General features: G+C 37.9%; 1 protein-coding gene across 2 annotated transcripts in view; it reads right to left on the reverse strand.

Moving 5' to 3' along the window:
- Positions 1–2,479: 2,479 nt before the first annotated feature.
- LOC139142824 (probable ATP-dependent RNA helicase DDX10) overlaps positions 2,480–27,720 on the reverse strand; it is a 48,520-nt gene continuing 23,279 nt past the window's right edge. For both annotated transcript variants that reach the window (XM_070712987.1, XM_070712988.1), the window contains exons 4-16: positions 25,666–25,786; positions 24,635–24,749; positions 23,875–23,971; positions 22,773–22,877; positions 20,845–21,007; positions 20,151–20,337; positions 9,305–9,481; positions 6,357–6,756; positions 5,668–5,859; positions 5,151–5,306; positions 4,318–4,377; positions 3,749–3,924; positions 2,480–2,787 (exon numbers count right to left, since the gene is read on the reverse strand). In XM_070712987.1, coding sequence (XP_070569088.1) covers positions 2,658–2,787; positions 3,749–3,924; positions 4,318–4,377; positions 5,151–5,306; positions 5,668–5,859; positions 6,357–6,756; positions 9,305–9,481; positions 20,151–20,337; positions 20,845–21,007; positions 22,773–22,877; positions 23,875–23,971; positions 24,635–24,749; positions 25,666–25,786 — 2,079 coding nt within the window. In that variant the 3' untranslated portion in view covers positions 2,480–2,657. The remainder of the gene's footprint in view (positions 2,788–3,748; positions 3,925–4,317; positions 4,378–5,150; positions 5,307–5,667; positions 5,860–6,356; positions 6,757–9,304; positions 9,482–20,150; positions 20,338–20,844; positions 21,008–22,772; positions 22,878–23,874; positions 23,972–24,634; positions 24,750–25,665; positions 25,787–27,720) is intronic.

Here is a 27,720-nt window from a genome sequence, read left to right on the forward strand (position 1 = left end):
ATTCAAATTCAGCTACGACTTTCGGTGCGGACTATCGATAACCAAAGTTCTCCACATGACAGTGAACTAACTAATCTTCACAAAGTTTCCACTGGCATGCCATGGAATAACATATTGGCAGCTAAAACTGATTTCTCACGAACATTTTAAATCTCAAACTGTGGTTAGGCAAGCACTGCTCAGGTTAGAAAACTCAAACTCAGATATTACTTTTTGTACTGACTATATATATTTTCATGGCTGAGCACTCCCCATGACACTGGACACACTCGACGAAGGATCCACCGATATTGGGAAAAGTTCAGGCAAGGCACAAAAACAGAGCAACAAAACAAGCAGTTTTCTGCAGTTTGGATTAATATGGAGGGTCATTCAGAGCCATTGACCTTAAAAGTACTTAGGAGTAAAAGAGTTTTAAACAGGTCACATAGGGTTCTCAGTAGGGTAGTTTTGAATTCAGCTTAAATAAATTTGGCAAACGGTCAAGTAGAGGCATGGGAGGATTGAGAGATGGACAGAGTGACATATACTCTGGAAAATAGATCAGATAGATGAAACTGCTCCCACACATGCACACAAACGCATGTGCACATACACTTGTATGCACACATATACATTGTCCTATATGTGAGTAGTCAGTCCTACACATGTGGATAGTCCATGTAGAATATATCAATTGATGAAACAGAGCAGTATTTAAACCTTTGAATTTATTTCATATGTTTGCTTGGTTTTTTCCTTCTTTCTTTCTTTTTTACTTTCATCTTTTCACTACAATGGCTTAGCCAAAACTTATTGTTATAAGTGGTGATCATGGACCAGTTAGGGATCAACCACTAGATATTGGGAGGGGGTGGTCAAAAACAGATAAAAGATGTTTCAAAGCAAAAAGTTAGGAAAAAAATCTTCAGACTAGTTTGCAAAATAAAAAAAATATAAAATCAAAACCCCAAAAATGATAAATCTGACAGTTTCCTCAGCAAAAAAATTAGCACATTACGATTCACTTGGAAAAAAATTTCAAAAATTTACAATTGTAAAAAAAAAATATTCACACTCTGATTGTGACCATCCCCACCTCCCAAGATCTAATGGTCAATTCCTTAACACTAAATTTAGGTAGACAGGTTTATGAACACACAGCAATCAATATCTCTCTTTCTTCAGTATTTTATTAACTAAAGAACATTCAATATATCATTTCATTACATTCACATTTCTTGCTAGGAGATATGGGATTGAAATTTCTGGGTATTTAAACAAAGATCCATTTGAACTTTGACTTTTGACATCACGATTTAACATGTCAGCTGCACAACTCACTTGTGCTTTTACTTCATGGGGAAAAGGGCAGATCCAATGCTTATCAAAAGATACAAAAATATTGGATTTATGCATTTGTTAAAAGAAAGTCACACGGATTGGTCTTATTGTCAAATACATGGAAATGGAGACTCCTGTCAGATAGCCTGATGAAAGATGATATTTGATGGTAACTATAATGAATGGACTGTGTCTTGTGTTAGGGACTCCCAGTAACCTATCATGAATCATTTCAATATCTTACAGTCTAGTCTGTCAACCAAATATACAGAATGCTTTAGCAAAGTATCTGTATGTAGTACTTTCTCTATACTGTTTTCTGTTTGTACATTTAGTTCATGACTTGTACGATAGTTACTATGACTCTACACATATTACGTCCATGTGCTTTTTGAAAGCAGGTACACTGAACAGGACAATTATTTTATATATTATATCTGCTATCTCCAATGTGATTACCGGTGTACAATACTGTAATTCAGTTGTCATGCTAGGGAGTATTTGAAACATCTACCAGATCACTGTCCAAGACAAAATGATACAATATCTTACTGATTTATCAATCACAGACCATGTATATCGTGTCTTGGCAATGTCAGTTCAATGACTTTATTCCAAAAATTAAAATCTTCCTAGATTGCTTGATGATAAGATATTTTGAAGTCAATTTCCATCGGTAATGTGACTGAAAACTTCTAATAGGGTAAACAGGAAGCTTAAACATGTTGTTGAGCAAAAACAACCAATTTGTTTCACATTACTACAATTTTGTAGAGTCACATCTCCATGAAAAATATCTTTCATATGCTGGTATCACTGCTTCTAATTGTAATCTCCGACACAGACGGTAAGCCCTTGTTTACATTCCGCAAAAACATTCTTCTATACAAAGCAAATTAGTACACATCAACATCATAATTTTACAAGATTTGAAACTCAGCTGCAGAGTTAGCCCAACCAGTAAATGAACATTTCATGTTTAAAGTATTCTCCTTGATTTTATAAACATGGATACGATCTCAAACAAAACAATAATGTCCCTGGGAGATATTTTACTCATATATTAACATGGGTTGTATATTGGTACTCTACCCTTTCACCACCATGGTTTGGTCAAAACCAATTGTTATCAAATGGTGATTGTGGATCTGTTTACTTGGAACTGGGGGTGGACAGGTTCATCCTTTCACCACCACAAATTGGTAAATTTTCATTGTCACAATAGCATGGGTGGAACCATATACAGGGAAATGGGGGTGATGGGTTACTTGGACAGATTCACTTAGTCTCTCATCTCTGATAAAATCTTGCTAAAATCTTGGTTTCTCTCTTCATCATCTCCTGTTGCTAAGCAACTGTAATGCTAATTCCTCTTCATCTTGAAGACTAAGGTCACTTTTCTTGAGTAAATCTCTTGATTTTGTTGATTTGTGTCTTCTCTCTGTTTTTTGTTTCTTTGCTGGTCTGAAATGCAAAAAAAGCAGAGAAAACAATTGTTCAGATTTCTGTCATTTCAAGATTATGTCATAATGTTATTAATTTTCCTTCCCAGAATTCCTTACAAATAAATGCAATTCTCTCTTGACTGGGCAGACTGAATTATCCTTACACATCATGTACAGGACAGTTTTTGACACTTTGATGGTTTTATGTCAGACATTTTGCAACAAACATCATCTAGCTATGTGGTGCAGACCTACTTTTAGACTTGTAACATAAAGAAACAGACCAATCAGAGACAACTTTACATGATTGTTACAAGGACATTTGCTGTAATTGTTGATACTATTGTAAAATTTGAAACCAGTTGTAAAAGAGAATGAAATGAATGATTTTGGTATGTTAATAGGGTTTGTTGTTTATCATATATGTCATTCATTACGTTGCACAATGAATTAAAATTCACATTTAAAGTAAATTCTCATTTCAAAATGACTGCCAAACTGAAACCTTGAAACAAAAGTGTCCGTAAATGACATAATATCTCCACATCCCTTTTGCTTTGGTTTTTGTGCACTTGCTTCACTATGCACGGAAATTAGTTAATTTGTAACAAAAGTCTGACTATCATGGGAGGAAAAGCAGCAACTCCATGATTCCTAACTGGCTGTTCAAGCTGAAAACAAAAACAAATGAACTGCACATCCAAACACTGGTGGCGCTCTAACAAGTTCTCTAAAAAGGCATTTTTCTCAGTATGCCTGTTGTTCTATGTGCGCACTTATTTAAACACACCCCTTGAAAAATCTTTGTTTTCCGTTGAATTTAAATCAGTTGAAAAAATTTCTTTCTGTTTCATCTCATTAAGAATATTCCTGTTTCACACTAATCATATCAAAACAGAGTATGCCAAATGACGACAGTGACTGCGAAATGACAATTTGACAAAATTAGAACCACTAACAAATATTTGTTAATGTAGTACCTGATGCACTCCTCACTATCATCATCACTAGTATCATCATTATCATCATCACTATCATCGCCTCTTTCCCTGATCTCATCATCACTTGAACTCTCAAATCTATCTGGATCATTTGACATATCAACATCAGACGATTCAGATTCATCCACAGCAAGTCTGACACCTCCATCTTCATCCTGTAAGGAAGTTACACAGATTGCAGTCAAATATGCATACATGTACATAGTGAGGGCTGATACGCACGTATAATGACAAATATGAATACAGAATGGGTCAAATATTCAAAGGCACAAGTAGAATAAGGTCAAATATCTGCATATATGAAGCCAAAGAGTTAACTGAACTGTTTTAACAGCTTTTTATTTCTACTTTGCTCACATATTGCATTCATCAATCTTTAGTTGCATTACTGAAGCTGAAAAAGTCTTACAATTTCAAATATTTTGACTCACATTTATATCAAAGTAGTTGATCTCAGGAAGTATGTGTCCAACAATCGATTCCTATTTCAATGTATTCAGGGAACAAATGAATTCAATTGATTTTCAAGTCAACTAACTCTGTCTTACCGAATCAAGTCCTCTTCGTCTCTGATGCCCTCTTTCTTTTCTTCTCTTCTCTTTTTCAAGCTGAAAAAAATTTATTCCATAATATTTCAAGTTTCTCTTCATAATGTTTCCAGTTTCTCTCCATACATCAAAATAAAACAACTTGATTCTCTTGATACAACTTACAAACTGACAGATATGGGCTATATTTCTGCGGAGTACCCTACATATTCATACAATTATTTCCTCACATCCATGACTATTCTAAGCTCTTTCTAAATTTGTTCTCAAAAACTAGTTTTCTTCATTTTTTTTCTTAAACCCTAAATAATATTGAGAGTCTTCATGCAAAATTTGACCATAACGTATATGTATCAATGTTGATAACTGTATCTAAATTCCTCTGTAACTCCTGCAAATATGAACATTTCCTTGAAAGAAAGTTTGTCTCTCAAATTTCATAGTCTCATCTGGAAATGGTTGCATGGATGAGCAAGGGAAGTCATGCCTAATTTTGATGGAAAGCCATTCCTGTTTTCCATCTCTGTGTCCACCAAGTACTAACATTGCAAAGAAATGATGCATTGTGTACACTATCCAATATTACTGTTTACAAATTTCTCCTCATCCAGAGTAACATTCTGTTGTCAACACTATGATTGGACATTAACCTCTCACAAGTTGTTTGACATGTTGAACACGGGGCATTTTCAACATGATTTTAGAAGTAGAACAAGAAAGCTGTATTTTCCGACCAAAAAATTGGAAAATGTGTCCATAATTGCAGGTAGTGGAGCTTGAACATGTCTTGTCAATATTTCATCATCTTCAAAATCCATTAATATCTGTCTTACCCTGCGTTTTTCTTTGACACGTTGTTTGAAAACCTGTTTGTCATACTGGTCCTCAGCCTCCATCAGATTTTTAGTTTTCTCAATGTCAATGCCACCTTCATCATCGTCCTGATCTTCAACAATGGTCCGCTGCACTGGAGGAAATTGTTCAACAATCTAGAAAGAGAAACAAACAGACAGTACACTGTTATTTTGGAGCATAATGAACAAATAGGCACTAATTTGACTTATTATGAGATTTCAGAACATTTAGAAAATTATCTGCAAATTCCTTACGATGTCAGATGGCTGATCAAAACGATTTCAAACCATTACTTTATTATCCTTCCCGACTGAAAATTAAATCTCCAGGACAAAATAGTCCTGTGTTGCTATAGAAATCACTATGGCAACCACTCCATTCACACATGGCACTATCTTTACAGTTCATTGATATAAATAATGTTGATAAAAATCACTAAAGAAACATTGTATACGAACTCTGATTTAAAAGTCGTAAAATAATTTGACTACAAACCTCTCCTTCTTCTCCAAAAACCACTTTTTTATTCACTTTGTATTTCTTCCTTGCAAGTTTCTTTGCCATGGCAGCTCTTGTTAAAGCTTTGCCTTTCTTGTTTGTCTTGTCTGAGGACACAGGTGTATTTGTCTGTTCTGTCGTTTTCACTTCTGGTTTTGTCATTCCAACATCTTCTGTCTTCTCTTGGACCTGCAGTAACAGTAAAGTTTAGAAGAAATTTTGATGAGGATTTTTTTACAAGACATACTGGTATATTAGTCTTTGATGGCAGCTTAGTGGCAAAGACATTGCAGAACTGTACATAACAACATTCAAACTCTGATGTCAACATAAATATTGGTTCAAAGATCAACTGATCCCCTTTACCAACCGTCAAGGGTTGATCAATATACAGGGAAATACAGGAGATTGACAGAATTAAACTGCAGTATTTTTGAGCAAATCAATTTTGGTTGTAATTTTTTTTAATTATTGCCTTATCTATCTAACATTACAGTACCTCATTTCACAGTATTTTTTGCGGTTTGCCCGCTTTAATAAGATAGTTCAAATAACAGATCAGTTTTACAATCTACTGGCTAAAATATTTGATATAATATTAAATTTAGACTTCGCCAAAACACTGAGAGTAAAATTACCACAATGAAAAGTTCAAAATTATGATTCATTTGAAAATCACTAAGTACCTTGTCATCCGCTATTTCATCTTCCTCTTCCTCATCACTACTTTCATCATCTTCATCATTATTCTGACTTTTCATCCCGAAGACATCTCTTGTCTTGACTGTAAGAAAATCATTCTCATCATCATCATCATCATCATCATCATCATCATCTGCCTGGTTATGCCAAGAGTCTTTACCCCAAGCAGCCTCTGATGTGAGAGGTTCTGACACAGCCATCTTATCTTCATCAAGATTAGAGCTTTCGTCTTGTTTATCTTGATCATCTTCATCATCAGACTCAACAGCGCCCTCTACAGTCTGTTCTGCTTCATCACCCCCTTTTCCAGATTTCTGTTTTTCTTTGATTTTTTCAGCTTTCTTGAGAAAACGTATCCTCGGTGCTATCGCTAGGCCAAGTGAACTGCAATATGAAGAAACAGCGTTTTTATACATAGTGTCATCAGCAAGGTTTATGTGAATATAGAATTTCACAGTCAGCAATTTGTGCCACCTGCATGTACTGCTACAGGTTACGATGAAAGTTTGTTTGTAAATTTTATTTCAACGAAAAAACAGCATGTCTTTTTCATATACAAAAGAAATACATATAAGAGCAGATACTATTAAAGTTATCATAGAAATAATCAATTATTCTGCTATCAAAATAATGTAATATTTTCCAGAAAGGATGTGCTCTTTCTGCTAATGTTTGTATCAATTTCTGCACTTCAAATGCACTTGGGTGAAAAAAGACAAAATTAAATCTATGCAACAAAAGCAATTCATAATCTCTACCCTGTCACCCCTACATCACTGTGACAAGGTCTAGCTTCACCATAGAAAACAATAGGACACTGCCAAAATTAGGTAAAGACAGGGTTGATGACTGGCACTTCAGACAGAATATGGACAAGGGAATTATAAACACAGTTCATTTGAAATCGCCAACTTGACAGTAAACAAGTCATCGTTGATGACACAGTCCCCACTTGTTAATGGGTGCTTTGATTACAGGTCCTCAGAGAGGATAGAGTCCTCTTCATTAGGTCTGTGATAAAAATACTTTTGAATAAATTCGCTTGATACATGTCTGAGTTGTAGTTCAGGACATGAAAAATCGTAATAAAATGCCACATGGTGGCCATAATGGATCGAATCACAAAACAAATCAATGTGCATATGTATGACATACGGGAGGTCAATGTCCTTGTACCAACTTTGATTAAATTTGGTTGAAATATGCCTGAGTTATGGCTTTGTACATGAAAAAATCATAACAAAATGGCCGCACAGCAGCCATATTGGATCGTATCACAAAACAAATTTACATGCATATGTATGATATTGGTCAATCTCCTTGTACCAACTTTGAATAAATTTGCTTGATACATGTCTGAGTTATGGTTCTGGACATGAAAAACGTAATAAAATGGCCACACGGCGGCCATATTGGATCGTATCACAAAACAACTCAATGTGCTGTGTATGACATAGGTTGATGTCCTTGTACCAACTTTGAATAAAATTGGTTGAGATATGCCTGAGTTATGGCTCTGTACATGAAAAAATCGTAACAAAATGGCCGCACGGCGGCCATATTGGATCGTATCACAAAAAAAATTGATGTGCATAGCTATGACATTGGTCAATGTCCTTGTACCAACTTTGAATAAAATCTGTAGAAACGTGCCTGAGTTATGGCTCTGTACATGAAAAAATCGTAATAAAATGGCCGCCTGGCGGCCATATTGGATCGTATCACAAAACAAATTAATGTGCATATGTATGACATAGGTCAATGTCCTTGTACCAAGTTTGAATATAATCGGTTGAGATATGCCTGAGTTATGGCTCTGTACATGAAAAAATCGTAACAAAATGGCCGCATGGCGGCCATATTGGATCGTATCACAAAAAGAATTGACGTGCATATCTATGACATTGGTCAATGTCCTTGTACCAACTTTGAATAAAATCAATTGAAACATGCCTGAATTATGGCTCTGTACATGAAAAAATCGTAATAAAATGGCCGCCTGGCAGCCATATTGGATCGTATCACAAAACAAATCGACGTGCATCTGTATGACATATGAAGTAATCCTTGTACCAAGTTTGAATGAAATCGCTTAGGGCATCTCTGAGATATCTGCGTGAACGGACGGACGCACGCACGCACGGACGCACGCACGCACGCACACACGCACGGACACGACCAAACCTATAAGTCCCCCCGGACGGTGTCCGTGGGGACTAATAAGAAAACAAATTTTAAGTAGAATGTGCCTCGGGGAAGATGTTCGGACTCTAACACTTTTACAATTATATATTTTTGTCTTTCATCTTTGGTGGCTTATTTAAAGCTCAAGACGTAAATAAAGTTTTCCCTGGCTTATTTTTGTCAAAATCAAAAATTTTTTTTTTTCCATAGAGTTAAAGGGACAAAGTCGGCCATTTTTCAAAAATTTTGTTTGATACACGATACTACTTATATATTGTTTGATATGTTGAAAGATAATGAATGGGTGACCATGCATTTTTAATTCATTTTCGTGATGGTTTCATGTATCGTGTCTAAAACCAGGGTCGAATATATGCATGGTCACCCATTTATTCAGCATCTTTCAACACGTCGAGTAATATGAGTAGTATCTTGTATCAAACAAAATTCATGAAAAATGGCCGACTTTGTCCCTTTAACTTAGGGATTATAGCCATTTTGAATTTCAAGTATCTATAAATCTCAGGTAATTTGTTGCTCTAATACATGTACCAAATCTTGCACTGTGACCCCTGATTTTTTATACTTGATTGTCAAAGGGGTGGTTTCTATCGTCCTTGAGGAAAGTTTGGGCAAAAGTTTGAGAAACACCCCTCAAGCTGTTTACATTCAACAAAGAGTAGCATATTACACCTGCTACATCGCCATGTAACACTGATATGGTAAGCACGGTATGATAGTTACTTACTGAGCAAATTTATCAGTTGGTAATTTCTGAATATCAAAGACATCCTTATTACTCATCAGATAAACTGATCTCAGATATGAAATAAAACACCTCTGTGCTGACTGCTTTAATTCCAAATTCTTGGCACACATGGATTCTAATTTGGCCTGGATTTGGATTAACTTCTCAGGGTTGACTCTGAAACAAAAACAAAATGACACTCTTATTAGAAAATTAACATCTTTTCTCCAAGGGGTTAGAGTTCACTAAGACCAGCAGTGTTCTATCTAATAAATAAATAGGGGGCGCGATACTGTACGCTGACCCCTAACACGGGCTCCCGCTATATCTTGTTTTTATCAGTTGTTTTTCGCCGTGTTTAGTCAATTGTTAGTTGACAGTGTTGTTAATCATGTCTAGAAGAGAACTTGTGATTTTAGTGATTATATGGTTGGCTGTTGACGTGATATCATCGAGTTATGGGAACAAGTTGGGTGACAGCAACTTCCATCATGGCGGTCCTATTGTCTACACTCGTGAGATGCTGCTCAGTCTACGACATACCACAACGACCATCCCCATTGACCTTGAAAATACGGATTGTTACACCTACATTAAAAGGACAGGTTCTCGTGGTAAGAAAAAGCGAGGCTCCAGAGGTGGTATAAAAAACAGAATGAGGAGAAGAGGAAGCCGACTTCCTCTTCCAGCGATCACTTTCTCTAATGTTCGGTCAATACAGAACAAGATGGAAGAACTCTCTGCCTTGGCTAAATACGACGGTGATTATCGTAGAAGTAGTTTGTTGTGCTTCACAGAAACATGGCTGAAAGAAGATTCTAGCGATATCGACTTGGATGGTTTTACTTGTATTCGTTATGATAGGGACGAAGAAAAAACTCGGAAAAGTGTTGGAGGAGGGTTGTGTATTTATGTCAATAATAATTGGGCGAAAGACTTCACAATTCGTGAAACAGTGAGTACGAAAGATTTTGAAATCTTGACCGTCTCTTTTCGACCTTTTTACTTGCCCCGGGAATTCGGACAGGTGACAATTATTCTCGTTTACGTGCCAGGCCCTGACAATGTAGCCGCAGCTGAGCGCATTGCGCAAAGTTACAACACAGCTGTTAATCGATCGGTCGATCAACCAGTTTTCATTCTTGGTGATTTCAATACGTGTGACATAAGCCGCCTCCTGCCTAATTTGGAGCAATATGTAACATGCCCGACACGCCTGAACCGTACCCTAGATAAATGCTATGGCAACATCGCGAATGCATTTTCGGTAAGCAGCGCATATCCACTGGGTCGTTCTGATCATGACGTCATCCACCTTCTACCGAAATACAGACAAAAGTTAAAGACCACGAAACCGGAAACAAGAGATATCAAGATGTGGACGACTGAAAGTATAGAGAACTACAAGCATGTTTTGAAAGCACTGACTGGTGTGTGTTTTCGAAAGTTGTGCAGACAAAGAGGAACTAACGGATACTATTGCTTCGTACATTCAATTTTGTGAAGACTCTTTGATTGAAACAAAACGTGTGAGAATGTTTCCTAATAATAAACGTGGGTCAGTAAGGACCTACGGAGCCAATTGATCGAGAAGAAAAAAGCGTTTAAAGATGGAAACTTAATTAAGGTTAAAGAGGTAATGAAAGAGTTTAGGAGTGAGGTTCGACAAGCTAAAATTAATTATAAAGATAAAGTTGAGAAAAATCTACGAATTGGAAAGGCGAAAGATGCATGGAAAGGTCTTAATATGATGATGGGTAAACACCGTAAGAAAAACAGAATATGTACTGAGGATCCGACAGGTTTTGCAAACAAATTAAATCAGTTTTATGCAAGATTTGATGTACATGATTTTAAGAAAGAATGCGAAATGACATGTCAACTTCTCATTCCTTCGCCAATTAACGTTAAAGAGGAAGAGGTCGTCAATTCTTTTCTGAAACTCAACCCTTCTAAAGCCTCTGGTCCAGATGGCCTGAAGGGTAGAGTCCTCAAAACATGTGCCTATCAGTTAAGTCACGTATTTACTCGTTTATTTCAACTGTTTTTGAACACCCACTTTGTACCCCGATCATGGAAATTATCCACTGTGATCCCTGTCCCAAAGAAACCACACCCAAAACAACTAAATGATTATCGACCGGTGGCCTTGACCTCGATACTTGCTAAGTGTATGGAAAGGTTGGTTAGTAACAAGTTGACGGCATCTGTGGCTGATCGCTTGGATCCATTACAATTTGCCTACAAGCCCAGAAGAGGGGTAGAGGACGCTAGTCTAATGTTAGTAAATCTAATCGCTGACCATCTTGAGCATCCAGCCAATTATGTACGCATTCTTTTCATGGATTTTTCGTCCGCGTTTAATACAATACAACCACATCTTTTTAAAACAAGTCATTGACAATGACATAGTCCCCACTTGTAATAGGAGTATTAGTCTTGAGGGGCAGGGAAATGAGGTCATTAAGAAGTATCACTAAAGTGTATATGTTCAGATCTATGGACACATAGGTCTATGTCATTGTTCCCAATTTGAAACAAGAGGCATGTCTAAGTTATGGTTCTAAATCGGGAAAAAAGATCAAACCTCTAGCTGTATTGGCCAGCCAAGAAATACATATGTGCATAATAATGAGGTACAAGATGTGACATCTTAAGGTCTATTATCCTATCAAAATTGAAGCGTAAAGAACTTGTGATTACTGAGTTATGCATATATATGCATATTCAAGGTCAAAGGTCACCAAGGTCACGTGACATTTTAAAAAAAAAACATTGTATTGCTAATTAATCCATATATGCCAAAATTCAGACCTCTAGCTCTATTGGCTTGCCCACAATTATATATGGGCATAATTAACGAGCCAAGGTCACGTGACATTTTGTCAAAAAATTGTATTGCTAAGGTATCCCTATATACCAAAAATCAGACCTCTAGCTCTATTCGCTCACTCAAAATTAGATATGTGCATAATTAATGAGGTACAATATGTGGCGTCATAAGGTGTCCCATCATACCGAATATGAAGGGTGTAGCACTTGTCGTTCCTGAGTTATGCACAAATATGTGTATTTGAGGTCAAAGGTCATTGACATCACTTGACATTTTGTCAAAAAAATTGTATTGCTAAGTTATCCCTATATACCAAAAATCAGACCTCTAGCTCTATTGGCTCGCTCAAAATTAGATATGCACATAATTATGAGGTACAATATGTGGTGTCATAAGGTGTCCCATCATACCAAATATGAAGGGTGTAGCATTAGTGATTACTGAGTTATGGACAAATATGTATATTTGAGGTTAAAGGTCACCAAGGTCACGTGACATTTTGTCAAAAAAATTGTATTGCTAAGTTATCCATATATACCAAAAATCAGACCTCTAGCTCTATTGGCTCGCTCAAAATTAGATATGCACATAATTAATGAGGTACAATATGTGGCGTCATAGGGTGTCCCATCATACCATATATGAAAGGTTTACCACTTGTGGTTACTGAGTTATGGACAAATATGTATATTCGAGGTCAAAGGTCACCAAGGTCACATGACATTTTGTCAAAGTGTCTGAGATATCTGCGTGAACGGATGGACTCACGGACTGACATGACCCAATCTATGAGCCCCCTGGACTTTATCTGTGGGGACTAAAAACTGTGTCACTGCATCCTTTTTGCAATATGAATACGATGAGAAACTAAATTTTTATTTATCTTGGGAGCCTATGTACTGCCTTATACATGGGAGTCTATGGACTGCCTTATACATGGGAGTCTATGGACTTCCTTATACATGGGAGTCTATGGTCTGCCTTATACATGGGAGTCTATGGAGGTGAAAACTAAAAAGTCCTCTACCACGGCCAAATTTGATCGCATTGTGAAACAAACCGACGTGCATCTGTATGAGGTATGGTACTATCCTTGTACCAAGTTTGAACGAAATCGCTCCAGGCGTCTCTGAGATATCTGCGTGAACGGACGGACGCACGGACGCACGGACGCACGGACATGACCAAACCTATAAGTCCCCCCGGACGGTGTCCGTGGGGACTAAAAATGATAGAGAAAACAGTGTGAAAATCTCAGTAATACTTTATGGGTTGCCTGTGCCAGTGTGAAAATCTCAGTAATACTTTATGGGTTGCCTGTGCTTATACATGGGAGTCTATGGACTGCCTTATACATGGGGGTCTATGGAGGTGAAAACTAAAAAGTTCTCTAACACGGCCAAATTTGATCGCATTGTAAAACAAATCGAAGTGCATCTGTATGAGGTAGGGTACTATCCTTGAACCAAGTTTAAAAAAAATAACTCCAGGCGTCTCTGAGATATCTGGGTGAACGGACGGACGCACGCACGCACGCACGCACACACGGACGGACGCACGGACATGACCAAACCTATAAGTCCCCCCGGACGGTGTCCGTGGGGACTAATAAAGACCATTGGATTTAGGCGTTAATCATTCTATCATTCTCTGGATAAGGCAATTTTTAAGCGATCGACCTCAATGTGTAAGTTTAAATGGTGCAATGTCCAATGAACTAACGTTGAATACTGGTGCGCCACAAGGTTGCGTCCTCTCGCCTGTACTCTTTTCAATTTACACGAACGAAATCATGTTATCGGATAATTTGTTGACTTTGCTGAAGTTTGCTGATGACATGGCACTAGTTGCCAGATTAAAAGGCGAAGTATCCTATGCTACGTTCAGACAGGTAAAAATTGAAACGCTTCTGCAACACTATTTGTGATTTGTAAACACAGGGGATTAATAGTTTGAGTCAGCTTGTGTCCACACTCACAAAATTAAGCCATTGTTTTGGTGTTTAAGACGTCTTAATGCGCCCTCTCGAGTTCAAAAGGTGTGTATGACCAAGCATACGGCATTGTAACAAGATGGCTGAAATGAACGACGTCGTACTGGCTTGTCTTCTGTTTTTTTACCTGCTGCATATGCGGTCCAGACCGAGTCGTCGTCGCCTTAATGATCTGAATGCAGACCAAATGCAATCGTTAACCGATTTAGCCCTTGAGTTTGATACGTTCAGAACTGTAATAAAGGGAAAGCGGCTCCACGCATCACCTACACTATTTTTTCGGTTTTTTTTGTGTTCATGTTTTATTTTGTGCGTTTGGCTATTGGTGTAGATATAAGCCATGGCGAGGCGTAGCCATAATCTGGCTGTTGAATGACAGTGTGATCCTTTGACGCTATGTTTCAAAACCAGTGCGGTTCTTCCTTAGTCGCTTTTTTGATATTTTTTCCCCGTGGATTTTTGTTTCACTGTTTGTGGCTTAATCATTGTCAGTGTTTTGATGTCCAGTAAGGAGGCTAGAATATTTATATTCGAGTCAGTTGATTGTGTTTCATTTTGTTCGGTCTTTTCTGAAAGATTGTGTACTTGTGCAATTATGAGCGTGTCGCGAATGTTTGGATTTCTTTTGTATGCGATGATCAGTTTCATCGTGAATAAACTATTTAGTGTTTGATCTTTTTCTATTTCTTCCTAGTTCTTCAGGAGTGCTTATTTGATGTCTTTTGTTTTGATATTTGGATTATGTGGACTACAAATAGTGTTGCACAATGCGTGATGTGTGGTAGAAAATATCACTTTATTAGTGTTGTTGTTGTGTGTTTGTTTGTGTATGTGTTTCTTCGTGTTGCGTAATTTGTTTCCGCATTGATGTTCGATATTTCTTGTATATCCGCGTTGTAGCAATTTTTCATTAAATGTTTTGACTTTATTGGTAAAGTCCTCTTTGTTGTTACATTTCCTCATGTACCTTAATGTTTCGCCTTTGATCAGGCCCTTGAAGGTTGATTTTGGATGACATGATTTTCTGTTTAAGAACTGTAATGTATCTGCTGGTTTGTGTGCGCTCTAGTGTCTAGTATGTTTTCGTTGTTGTATCGTTGACCTTTGTAAATGACTAGGTCAAGATATGTTATTTCGTGTGAAGAACTTTCATATGAAAATTTGAAAGTAGGATGCATTTTTTAATTACAGTTATAGTATGTGTCTAGTGTCTAGTATGTTTTTGATGTTGTATCGTTGACCTTTGTAAATGACTAGGTCAAGATATGTTATCTCGTGTGAAGAACTTTCATATGAAAATTTGAAAGTAGAATGCATTTTTTTAATTACTGATGTAAATTCGTGGAGTTTGTGCTCCGTTCCAATTAAGATTAGGAAAATATCGTCTCTGAATCTACACCATAGTGCTATTTTTGTTGTGTGTTCACATAATGATTTTCAATTCTAATTCGTGAAACGTGATGTCGATCGGCAATCTCGGGTGACGATGGCGCACCATAGTGATATTTTTGTTGTGTGTTCACATATGATTTCCAGTTCTAATTCGTGAAACGTGATGTCGATCGGCAATCTCGGGTGACGATGGCGCACCTAAATGTTTGTTTGTAAATTCGTTGTTAAATTCGAATGTGTTGTTTTTCAAAATAATGTTTAGCATAGCTAACAGGTATTCTGTTGGTGTTTCTTTTTTAGTCAGTAAAGGGAAAGCAACTCCACACATCGTTCATACATTAGTGATTTGCGTTTAATGTATAGTAGTGTGTATTTTTTTGTTTCACTGTCTTGTGTACAGAACCGATTAGGCACGGCGAAACACAGCTGTATCTGCGTGTCAGTGCAGAATGTACTCCAGAGTGGAGAGACTGCGTACGACACTGCGATCCTTTAACGCTATGTTTCGAAAGTTTGCCAGACTTTCTTCATCAGCCGCCTCAAGTTCATCTTCAGTGGATAAAATGTGTGGTATATTGGAAGATTGTATGTATTTCTATATTGTCCCACTGGAAGTATGTTCTTTTTATTCTGGAAGCTAGGATATCTCATTTTGTTCAGTTGTGTTCAAGGTCGTGTTCGTATCGTGTTTACCAGATTGAGAAATAGATAGATATATGTGGTCGTCAACATGTTTAATTTTGTGCTGTCAAAATGTTGTATTTTTTCTGTGTTATACGTTGTCAGTTGTAAACTTTGTTTGAAATCATTGGTTGACGAGTTATTTTTGACGCTTCCTTATTATGTAATCATTAGTGTATACAATGTCAATCCGCTTCCTCTATCTAACGGTTTGATTGGTATCTCACCGTTTTCTGATAGTGTTCTCATGACATGCCTTCGACATGAGATGTGTTCTATTCTGTTTTTGGAAGGGATATTGAGATGAATTCGAGGCTGCTATGTGTATCGATGTTCATTTTGGTTTGTGCCCGTGTAATGCGACATATTTGTTGATGTTATGTGCACTATTTTGTTCTCTGTTTCTGTGCCGGCTTATACTGTTACCGCCCGTCTTTATTTTGTAATTTTATGTGTAATTTTAGTGTACATTTTTGGTGTTGAGGCATGGCACAGTGTTGATACGGTAACTCTCCCTTTTGAGTTTGTGTTGGCCTTTAAAAAGGCCGTTTGGTATTGCGATCCTTGTTTGGCCCATGCTGTATCCAGTTATGTACGTTGTTCACAACGTTTACTGTTGCTGGAATGTTGTGTGGTTTCTTGTCGATTCATTGTACGGCCTAGGATCTTGTCTTGCTGATCTTCGCTCACTACAGTCACATGAGGTCTACTCCGCTCCGCGTCTATGCGTCCAATGGACGCGTGCACCTTTGTCCGTCTTCTTCTCAGGCACATGTACACACGTCCATGGCAGAGCGGAACAGACCACCGGTGACCGTGCACTCACCTATGTTCAGGACGTCTTCCATCTCCAGTGCAGGTCTTTTACTGTTCGTCTTCGTGTAGTCATATGTTCTATTCGTTGAGGGAGGGAGACTGGGATTACCGTTGGTGTATACTAACCGTTACGTTTTTGTTATCTTGTTTGTATGGAGGGTGTTGTTTGCTCTTGTTTCCGCCTTCATGTTGATTGACAGACGGCCGATTACCGAGGATCTGAGACAGTTATTCGAAGAAAGGCATCGACATTCTGCCTCTGCCGCTCCGTCTGTTGGAGAACACGGCGACATTGCACTTTTATATGATATCCGATATTTACGGCTACTAGACTATACAATATCGAAGTTAGATTGGCTTAGCTAGATCTATAAAGGGCTGAAATCTCCGATATATATCGGATATTTAGCGCGATTTGATAGAATCTAGTATCGTCTAGTATAAGAGCAAGAGTCAGTCCTTGGAAGTCGGGTTTGACCAGAACTTTTAAGGTGGTGAAATCTCCGATATATATCGGATATTTAGCACGATTTGACAGAATCTAGTATCATCTAGTATAATTAAAGCAAGAGCCAGTTCTTAGAAGTCGGGTTTGACCAGAACTTTAAGGTGGTGAAATCTCCGATATATATATATATATCTGATATTTACGCATGATTTGAATGAATCTAGTATAGTCTATAGTATTGAAGCTAGAGTCAGTCCTTGGAAGTCGGGTTTGACCAGAACTGCAAGGTGGTGAAATCTCCGATATATCGCATATTTACGCGCGATTTGAATGAATCCAGTATCGTCCAGTATCGCAGCTAGAGTCAGTCCTTGGTAGTCGGGTTTGACAAGAACTGTAAGGTGGTGAAATCTCCGATATATATCGGATATTTACGCGCGATTTGAATGAATCTAGTATCGTCTAGTATCGAAGCTAGAGTCAGTCCTTGGAAGTCGGGTTTGGCCAGAACTGTAAGGTGGTGAAATCTCCGATATATATCGGATATTTACGCGCGATTTGAATGAATCTAGTATCGTCCATGGGGTTCTGTCATCGTATCGATATTAGAGTCCCCAAATTGCCGGTAAGTATCGGCGATTTCATAGATGTGGCTTCCCATGTTTCAACCGCAGTTCATTCTAGTATCGTCTAGTATCGATATTAGTCCCGAAATCGTCGATATGTCAAACTGCGATACTAGATTGTAAATATCCGATATTTAAAAATTGTGCAAAGTCGCGCCTTCATGGTCTGTTGCTGTCGACTTCTCTGCATTTGTAGTTTGTAGATTTTAGCTTCAGTGCCCTGAGCTTGCGGTGGCACTGATCTGCTGTCCTGTAGAGCTTTTTCTGCAATTTTTTGTACACTTAGGCTGTCGCGACACGTTCTCTTTACATCGTCGTAAACTACGTGCCTCTTTACGGCAACAGCTCAGCGCTACCTTGATTGTTGCGTAGGTCAGCGGAGCGGAAATTATTTTCTGGCTCGCGAAAATGTCTCTTTAGCAGTCTTTGAATGCTTTCGTTTGCCCAGACTCAGATTAGCAAGCCTATTTCGTCGTCTGACCAGTTATTTCCACGAGATTTGAGCTGTGTTCGGCAGCCACAGACCAAAGTAAAAATTGTATGTTGGTTGTTGTTTGTTTATGTAACAAATACCTGTCGCGTGAGGGCGTTTAAAACGCCTCTGAAGCGGCTCGGTCTGTCCACACAGCGATTTGCAGATAGAGTTAATCCCTACAACGGCTCAGGTCGGGCCGACTAAACCGTCTCAAATCTGAAATGCTTCAGAACCACTTCGGAGTGTCCACACATAACTTTCTGTGCCACTATTGGCCCAGAACCGTTTCAGAGGCGTTTAATGGCCTGTGTATGAACGGCATACTTGTCACGCTACTTTCCTGAAATTAATCGCCTGTGTTCATGGTTCAAAGACAGTTTTCTTACCTTAAATATCAAAAAAACGAAAGAGTTGGTTCTTAATAATGGCAGAAAGCTAGAAAAAGTAGAATCTGTTACCATTGACAACCAACAGGTTGAAATAGTATCATCATTTCCATATCTAGGGTCCATAGTAGACCAGAAGTTAAGTTTCAAAGAGAATACAGACAAAATTTATAAGAAAGCTCACCAACGAATATTTATTCTGAGGAAGCTAAAGAGTTTCAATGTTAGCAGTCACATCCTTGTTTCTGTGTATCGTTGTTGTATTGAAAGCATTCTAACTTATAACGTTGTCGCATATTTCTGTTAAAGAGAGAATGCGACTAACGAAAATTGTAAACATATGTAGTCGACTTGTCGGGACAAAGTTAAAAGATCTTGGAGAACTGTATACTTATGCTCTTCGTAGGAAAGGTTTATCCATTCTTGGTGATAAATCTCACCCATTGAATGACAAGTTTCAATATCTGCCTTCGGGACGCCGTCTACTTGTGCCCAGGGCTAGGAAGAATCTTTTTAAGAAGTCATTTATACCGTCAGCAGTTGCTGTTTTAAATATGAATATGTCTGATTCCATCCGAGAACCAGAGCAAACACCATTTTAAGTAGGAACTTTTAATATACCGGTAGTGTTGTGTTTGTCTGTAACTATTGTATTGTTTTGTATGGTGTTGTCCGTATTTGGTGTTTTTATAGCGGTCCTGATGTTTAAAGACAACTTTCCATGTTTTTATGGACAATAAAGTATATCTATCTATCTCTAATCTAGTTTGCTGTTTGTTTGCTGTCTGCCTTTAAACAGAGATATAATCTGCTGAAATGATAAAAAATTTTTTATCTGGATGAATATCATGAAGGTTCTGTGAAACCCAGTGTTCATGATGTATTTTCAGGAGACTATAGAGCTCAAGTTGTTCATAAACATGATCATCTCATAATTTTAGCAAAATGGTTATCTATACAATGAATAACATCAGAATACAGGTAACCATTATTTGCGATGTATTAGCTACAAGTAAAACACCACATAAAGTATGACATTGCTATGGAGAAAGATAAACTAGACACACACTATTGTTAATGGATTAAATACATGTACTACCAATAATATCTGAGGACTGGACTGTTAAACTTTCTGACAAGCATTGTAACCTTTCATTACCAATAAAATGTCAAGTACAAAAAAGACAAGCACCAACCTTATCTGTTCAATCGGTATCTTCCTTTCCAGTAACTCTGTCAACATCTTCTTCTCTTCCGATGGCAGTAAAACTAACAAGGATTCTCCGTCTTCCTTATACCTGGCAGTTCTCCCAGCTCTATGGATATACGTGTTCACGTCTTCCGGACAGTCTAACTGGATGACCCAATTTACAGCTGGAAAATCTGTACAATTAAAACAATGGACATTCCATAAGGGTAACAATATTTTCATAAAAATGACAATATCAAACAAAGAAAGCAAAGATTTACACATTTTCACAGCAAACAGACAATCCATCACTATGGACTCAAGAAAAGGTTGTCACACAATGTACATAGCAAGTTAATGATAAATATGAAAAACAAGGCGGTATTGCTGGAGGAAAGACGGTAGGTCAGGGACGCATCCTCTGAAATCTAACAGAGCTGGAAGAGATGCCTCTAAGAAAAAAGCCTTGACTGCTATGATAGCAATGTCTTCAAGCGTCTATTTGACGGAAACATTTCTTCTGCAGAAGTAAAACAAATTCACAGATCTTTTGTCTTAAAGTACCACTTGGATCTTGTCAAATTGATGAGAAATTGTCCATGGAATTGAACATCTTGCCTAAGTTCTTCAAGATGGTACATTTGTGATTGTCAAAACGGTACTGTGATGCCATCATCTATCATAACATAACCTGGACTTACCGAGGCCCCTGGCTGCTAAGTCTGTGGCTATCAAAACCGCGTTCTCCTTTTGACAAAACTCTTTGTAAATGGCAACTCGTCTGAGCTGATGCAGTTTTCCGTACAAAGCCATCACAGTCGTACCAGGTCTTAGCCGGCAAAATGTTTCATAGACGTACTTCACCTGCGGAGATGCAAAAGAATGTGATTACAAGAATATCAGGAGAAGCACGTCCATGAGTTAAAACTGAATAAGTGGCGATAAAGTTTTACTTTTACAAGACATTAAAGTTCAAATCTGAAGTCCTCAATGACTGCACAATGGCTGGTGACCTTTAGTTAAAATAAACTAAAAATTGTTATTCACTTCAACTACTTGCACAAAATAGCGCCCTCAGTGTTGGAGAACAGAAATAATTTTATTCCATTAACCAATGCTTTAGTCGATCAACGAATTTATCCCTAAGACTGATTGTTACACAGCAAATGGTTCTTCAAATCTTAACCACTTTATTTCAAATGTGATTTCTATGACTGTGGGTCTAAACTCAAACCATGTCACATTGAACTAGAAATCTACAAAGAAATGAATCAAGTTTGGGAAACAGAAATCAATATTCAACAATCGAACTGTTAGTCAGTGTGCTATGTAGATAAGGCTGGCTCTGATAATGCAGTGGGCTGTGTGATGATTGCAACATTGCATAGTGCCCTCTATCATCAAAGCAGGAAATAGAGAACTGATTCAGTTACAACACGGGTCAAACAGAAACATGATTTTCTGGATAGAAATAAATGTCAAAAGCGTGGATGAGAATAAGGATAGGTACACCATGGCAACAATGCAACCCTTGACCTCTTGACCAGTATTTTCTGTCAACAATTGCTTTCATTAGTTTTGCTTGATCTAGAAGTGGGGCAAAAGGTTGACAATAGGAAGTGGGAAAACACATGATTTCATGAAGACACATCTCTTTTCATAACTTCATGTGAAACCCTGAATGTCAGGATATCCTGCGGACATTTCCCTTCAAGTTTCATGTTGACTTATAACTTATAAAAAATATTTTGACGTGAATGTTCTCTCTTGCTGCCAAGATTTGAAACCATCACAAAGTATCAGTGAATTGAAAATATGCAAATTCAGTGAAAAAAATTATATCATTACTTCTTTACATGGCAATGTCATTAGAATAATGTAGAAACAATAAAAGTCTCCAGAAATTTACTTTCACTCTTATCCAACAGAATGCGACCAAAACATTTCTGAGGAAAACCACCCTCTAAAAATTTATCTCTAGTGTGTTATCCGTGTAATTCACACTGTAGTATTGGCACAGTTCAAAACTCTAATGGTCTTTTGTATTTGCAATAACAGTGTAGTCTCTTGGTCTGTCTTCTAATTAATATATTTCTAAACTGATGATCATAAAATCACATCATATTTTTGGCTTGCATCCAACAGCACTGTTTGGTGTGTGCAAAGTATTGGAAAATCTAGTTTGTGTCTTTATGTCACTTCAACAAAACACGGAAGTAACTGACTTCTACATTCAACATCTTGCACTGATTGATAATGATTCCCTTTGTTGCAGTCAACAGCAGAACAAAAATAACTTTTCTAATTAAATAGGAATAGCTATTATTGTGTTGACTTCATCCCTTCAACATTAACACACATGGCCAGCCTTCGAAGGGGTTTGTGGCAAAATTCAGAAAAATGAAATCAGATATTATATAATGCAATTTTTAACTTCAAAATTGTCATTCAACTTCCTTAAATAAAGCTTTATAATTTGTGAAAAAACAGTTCATTCATGAAAATATCTTTCCACTTTTTCACCATTGGTGGCGCTGTACTGGTCCACTTTGATGACATGTTCAGTCCCATGTGATAGCAGGCAGGGGAGTATACGTCATATAAGGTAAATTTGTTATTCACACTGTACCTGTTTACAACTTGCCATGAACACTAGTATCTTCTTTTTAAGGTGGTTCCTTATGAACGAGTACAGCATGTTCAATTTATGGTCAAGTTCACACACCACATAGCTCTGTCAAAGACATGAGAACACTCGTAGTTGAAATGTTGTGATTTTAGAGCCATAATACACAAAAATAACACATTTTGATTTCATGCAAGACATACAGCATAGCCCATAACAGAAAACTATAGAATGCTGTGATTATCTACAGCACTCATTAGTATTTGTCTGAGTGAAGTTCAAGTTACATACTGTGATTTTTGTCTGCCACAAGTGTACCCACATGTATACACACTACAATAAACACAATCTACATATTCCTGTCGATAGAACGTGCCTGTCTCTTCTGTGAGAAAAATACAGCTACAGTAATTAGCTACAATCTTGATTGACAGAATGACATCATTAATTTGTTACAATGTTTATCTGTGCACTGAGTGTACTGCAGAGATTTTTTGACATTGATACTTCTAATCCATTGAGACGAAATTACCAGGCTTCTCAACAAGAGTTTTTGGAGTGACCCATTCATATGTTATTAACCCTTTTCTTGCCAGACAGTAATAACTGTATCACTTCCCCATCAGCCAAGTCAGTAAAAAGCGGTATTGAGCCAAAACATGACGTATTTTCACTCACTTGGCTTGGTGTGTTATAGCATCTTTTGTCCAAAAAAAGTCAACTTTACAGTATTATGTTTTCAACAGCCTTCAAATGTACAGTATTATGTTAAAATACGTCATATGGAATACGTCGTGTTTCATTAATTTTAACCATCTTGACCTGGTGGTGAAATATGGACTTGGGCAGGAAAAGGGTTAACCGTACAAAAGGATGATTTTCATAACAAAAGAACATGCAACTTGTGCATTGTCATGTAAATCTACTGCCCCTATGTTTGCAACCTGGAGAGAAAACTGATCAGTCAGATATAGACAATCAAAATATTTCCCTCGATCATTGCTGGATTGATATTAAGTTTTTCTTCCTTTTCCATTCACTCCCTGAATACTTTCGCTCTACTTTGATTCATCAGAAAACTCTGTAGATGTTAGAGCGCCCTCACCTGTTCTAGTTGCACTGGTGTGCTGTGTTCATGATGTTGATGCACGGCTACGTATTTCGGATCTTTTAAACTTAACCGTGCTAAGTCACGTACTGATCTGTCAAAGTAAAGCAGAAAAATCAGTCTATAAGCATTCTCTAACAGTAACACCACACTGAGTCATGGCTTTGTTGAGGGGTTTATGCTGTTTATATTATTGGTTTTCTAAAATCTCAAACTAATAAAATCAAATCAACTTCACGTTTCTTTCTGTTCTCTTCACTTTCTAAATTATCTATTACTCCATGGAGGGGTCTTACTTCCTATACACATGCAAGTTTAAATTTCCTACATTTACTCATCACAGGTACCCTCCTGTAACAACCACCAGCAAAATCTCTGCCAAATTACAACATATCAAAATGAACCTATCCCTGACTTTGCTTTATGATCACCATCACTAAAATTTCACCATGGGTCACACCATATCCTGGTTTCAAGACTTTAAACAAATTTCTTTGTGTAACAGAACTGACTCAGAAAAACCTCAATATAGCCTACTGGGTATACAATTGCCACTCATGATGAGAATCATTTCTGTCAGACAACATTCAGGTTTCATGAAAAATCAGGATTTGTGTTTAGTGACATTTTACAAGTTCTGCATTTTTTTCTCTTTCAAGTTGGTGACTTTATCACAGAAACTTGAAATGATGTAACACAGAGTGTCGAGCACTAAATAATTTGAAGTGTCAGATACCGGTAGGTTCAACAGACTTACTTTGTTTGTGTTGCAGAAAATAACAGTGTCTGTCTTTCACTCGGTAGATTTTCAATGATTGCATTCATGGTTTTCTCAAAACCAAGATCTAATATTCTGTCAGCTTCATCCAGAACTGTGAAAGAACAACAAAGTTGATAAGACAGGGTTTTCAATGAGGGGATGTTGATGGGATGGCTAGTCTTGTGTTGTTTGACAAATCTATTCATATGCTAATGCCTAACAACAGAATCATTTACATAACATAGAAATATGCAAATTGGGCATCAGTTTGTGAATAAGCCACCCTTCTGCTTTTTCTGAGCTGTGGAGAACACTGAAAAGGATGATATTTACTTTAAAGCTTTGAAAATGGAATGAAATATGTTAATTCATATGGCTTGGGTCAACTGGTAGGTTGTTCCAAGTTTTCGGCCGTGAATGAGAAAAAATCTTTCACTAAAGGATTTTGTGGCACATGTGGTATTCTAAAAAGACGTTTTTCAGACAAAAGTTTCTTAGGGAGTATACGTTTGCAAAAAATTAGAGAGGTATTGTGGTCCAGTCCCTGACACTAGGTTGAAACAAATTGTCGAAAGTTTTTACTGTACATAATAAGTGATTTCAAGAGAGCTTGAACATCGTGTGGTTTTTGGCTTTAAAGACAAGTCAAGCAGATGCATTTTGAACAGTTGCGGTTTGTCAATGAGGTGTTTTAGGCAGCCAGAAAGAAGACTATTGAAATATCTAAACAAGAGAGGACAAAAGTAATAACAAGAGTACGAGAGACAACATGAATGAGTGATTCCAATTTGAAATGAAATCATCCATCAGTACAATGGTGGATAAATCATTTCTCAACTTATCACGTCCATGATACCAACAAGCTAACCTCTGACTGGCAGTCAGCAAAGCATATCTAACTGCATTTTGAATCACTGAAGGTTTAACTATAATTCACCGGTGATAAAGCACCTGTTGGATTTCTTCAGTGAGATATAACTATGGTGAGAGATACTCAACACAGATGAAAACAATTATTCATAGCTCACCTAGCATTAATAAATTATTGCATTCAAAGTAGCTGGTTTCATCCATATGTTGCAGCAGTCTTCCAGGGGTACAGACAATAATATTGGTATTGCGGATTTTGTCAGTCTCTTCTCTTAGGTTCTGTAAGGTAAAAGTGAACTCCAGGTTATTATAGTTGTATGTTATCATGTCTACAATTACATCAAAAAACACCATAGACCCTGTATCATGGTTTGGTACCACTATTTTTAACGGTTAGTGTGGATCCTTTTCAAGGGAAAAGGGTTTAAAAGGGTTAAACCCTTTCATTGACTGACTTTGGTACAGACCTTTTGTCTTCAAGGGAGTACCGGTAGTCAGACTTTGACGTACTATGATATTAGGGTGGCAGTTAATCATTTCATCCCATTATGCCTTATCATAGTCAAATCTTGTCATAATGGGTAGTCTCAAACTTCAACAGCAAGAAACTGCAGTGCCTCCATTACAGGGCCACTTATGAAGCACTAATATTTTGTGGGGCCTGGGGAGATACCATACCACACCCTGGGAAGATACCTTACCATATCTCGGGGAGATACCATAGCACACCCTGGGGATACCACACCCTGGGAAGATACCGTACCCTGGGGAGATACCATACCATATATGTACACTGGGGGGATACCAGCAGTTTGGATATGACTGGCCATACCAGCATATCACCTTCATTGCAGAATATTAGAACAAGCACTGACTAGAAGACAAAAACCTTGCATGGACATACCCACATACCCTCTAACTTTAATTAAAAGTGCTGAGCTTTTCAGTCAATTGGGAAATTTCTAGATATTTCCTTGAGAGAGTCTTACACTGACACAAATACTCTGTAATAATCTTCATGAGTCAAATATCTTGTTCACATTGGCAACCCAACTGAAATTTGGGCCGACACAAAATAATTGTCCTTTTGGGATTAAATTGGTCCGTGTCCACACTTACCGGTAAATTAGGGCCGACGTAACTTTACCTTCCTTTGTGACCTCTGACCTGTCAAAGTTCAAAATGGCGCATTTGAATAATGGCACGCTGTTTCTACTGTTCATGATTTTCCTGCGTTTTTACGCACAAGAAGGGCAAATATGACTACCACTCACCCTTTTAATCATCGGAGAGATCTTCACTATTTATTGGATGAGCATATGGTATATATAAGACCGCGGTGGAGAAATAACCAGTGCGCGGCATTTTTGACATGCCTCTCTAGTCTATTACGTGCACTGTGGAATCGAATGACATGGTCTCGTTTGCGGAACAAAGGTTGGTGGGAAGTTCTGCGTACATGGGATGATATTAAAATGTAAAGACTGGATTGAAAACTTTCAATAGGTGTAAACTTTAGTTTCAAACGTCGTTTGTTTTGTGCGAATAGGGTGACTAGTTCAACTTCGATCCATGGCGGAGGCCTGGTCAACTGGGACCAGGGCCGACGCAACATGTCCACACAGGCGATTTGCGTCGGACTAAATTTTGCATCGGCCCTGCGTCGGCCCTGAGCCCCCCCTTCTCACCGGGACCAAACTGTGTCGGCCCAGGGCCGACGCAGCGTGTCCACATTGGTTTTTTACGTCGGCCCCGGCCCAGGTCCGGCCCTAGGCCGACGCAAAGTCGTCAATCTGAACAGGCCAAAAGAGAATGCCGTATAATCAGTGGTGCATCAAATTGGCTTATAGATCACAACGGTAGACAGAGCCGAGTCCATCCACCACATGTGCACGCTGTGAACTACAGGTGCAATGATGTAGGTATAATGACAGGGGCAAACGCAGAGGAGACTCAGTCACAGAAATTTTTTTGTGCAAAACAAGTATACAAGCTGCTGCATGCAAATGTCAAAATGCATGATTTACATGTGAATCAACTTTCAAAATGATGGGCAACACAACCAAAAACAGACATCCATGCAGTTCTACAGTTGTGTAACACAGAGTTTGTGTATTGCAATGTGAAAACTTTGACAGTTCAGGGGCTACAATTTCCTCAATTCATATGCATAGAATCCATGGCATATGCACAGGATCCGTGGCATATGCACA

Source organism: Ptychodera flava, chromosome 10 (genome assembly GCF_041260155.1).
Source record: "Ptychodera flava strain L36383 chromosome 10, AS_Pfla_20210202, whole genome shotgun sequence".
Classification (NCBI taxonomy): Eukaryota; Metazoa; Hemichordata; class Enteropneusta; family Ptychoderidae; genus Ptychodera; species Ptychodera flava.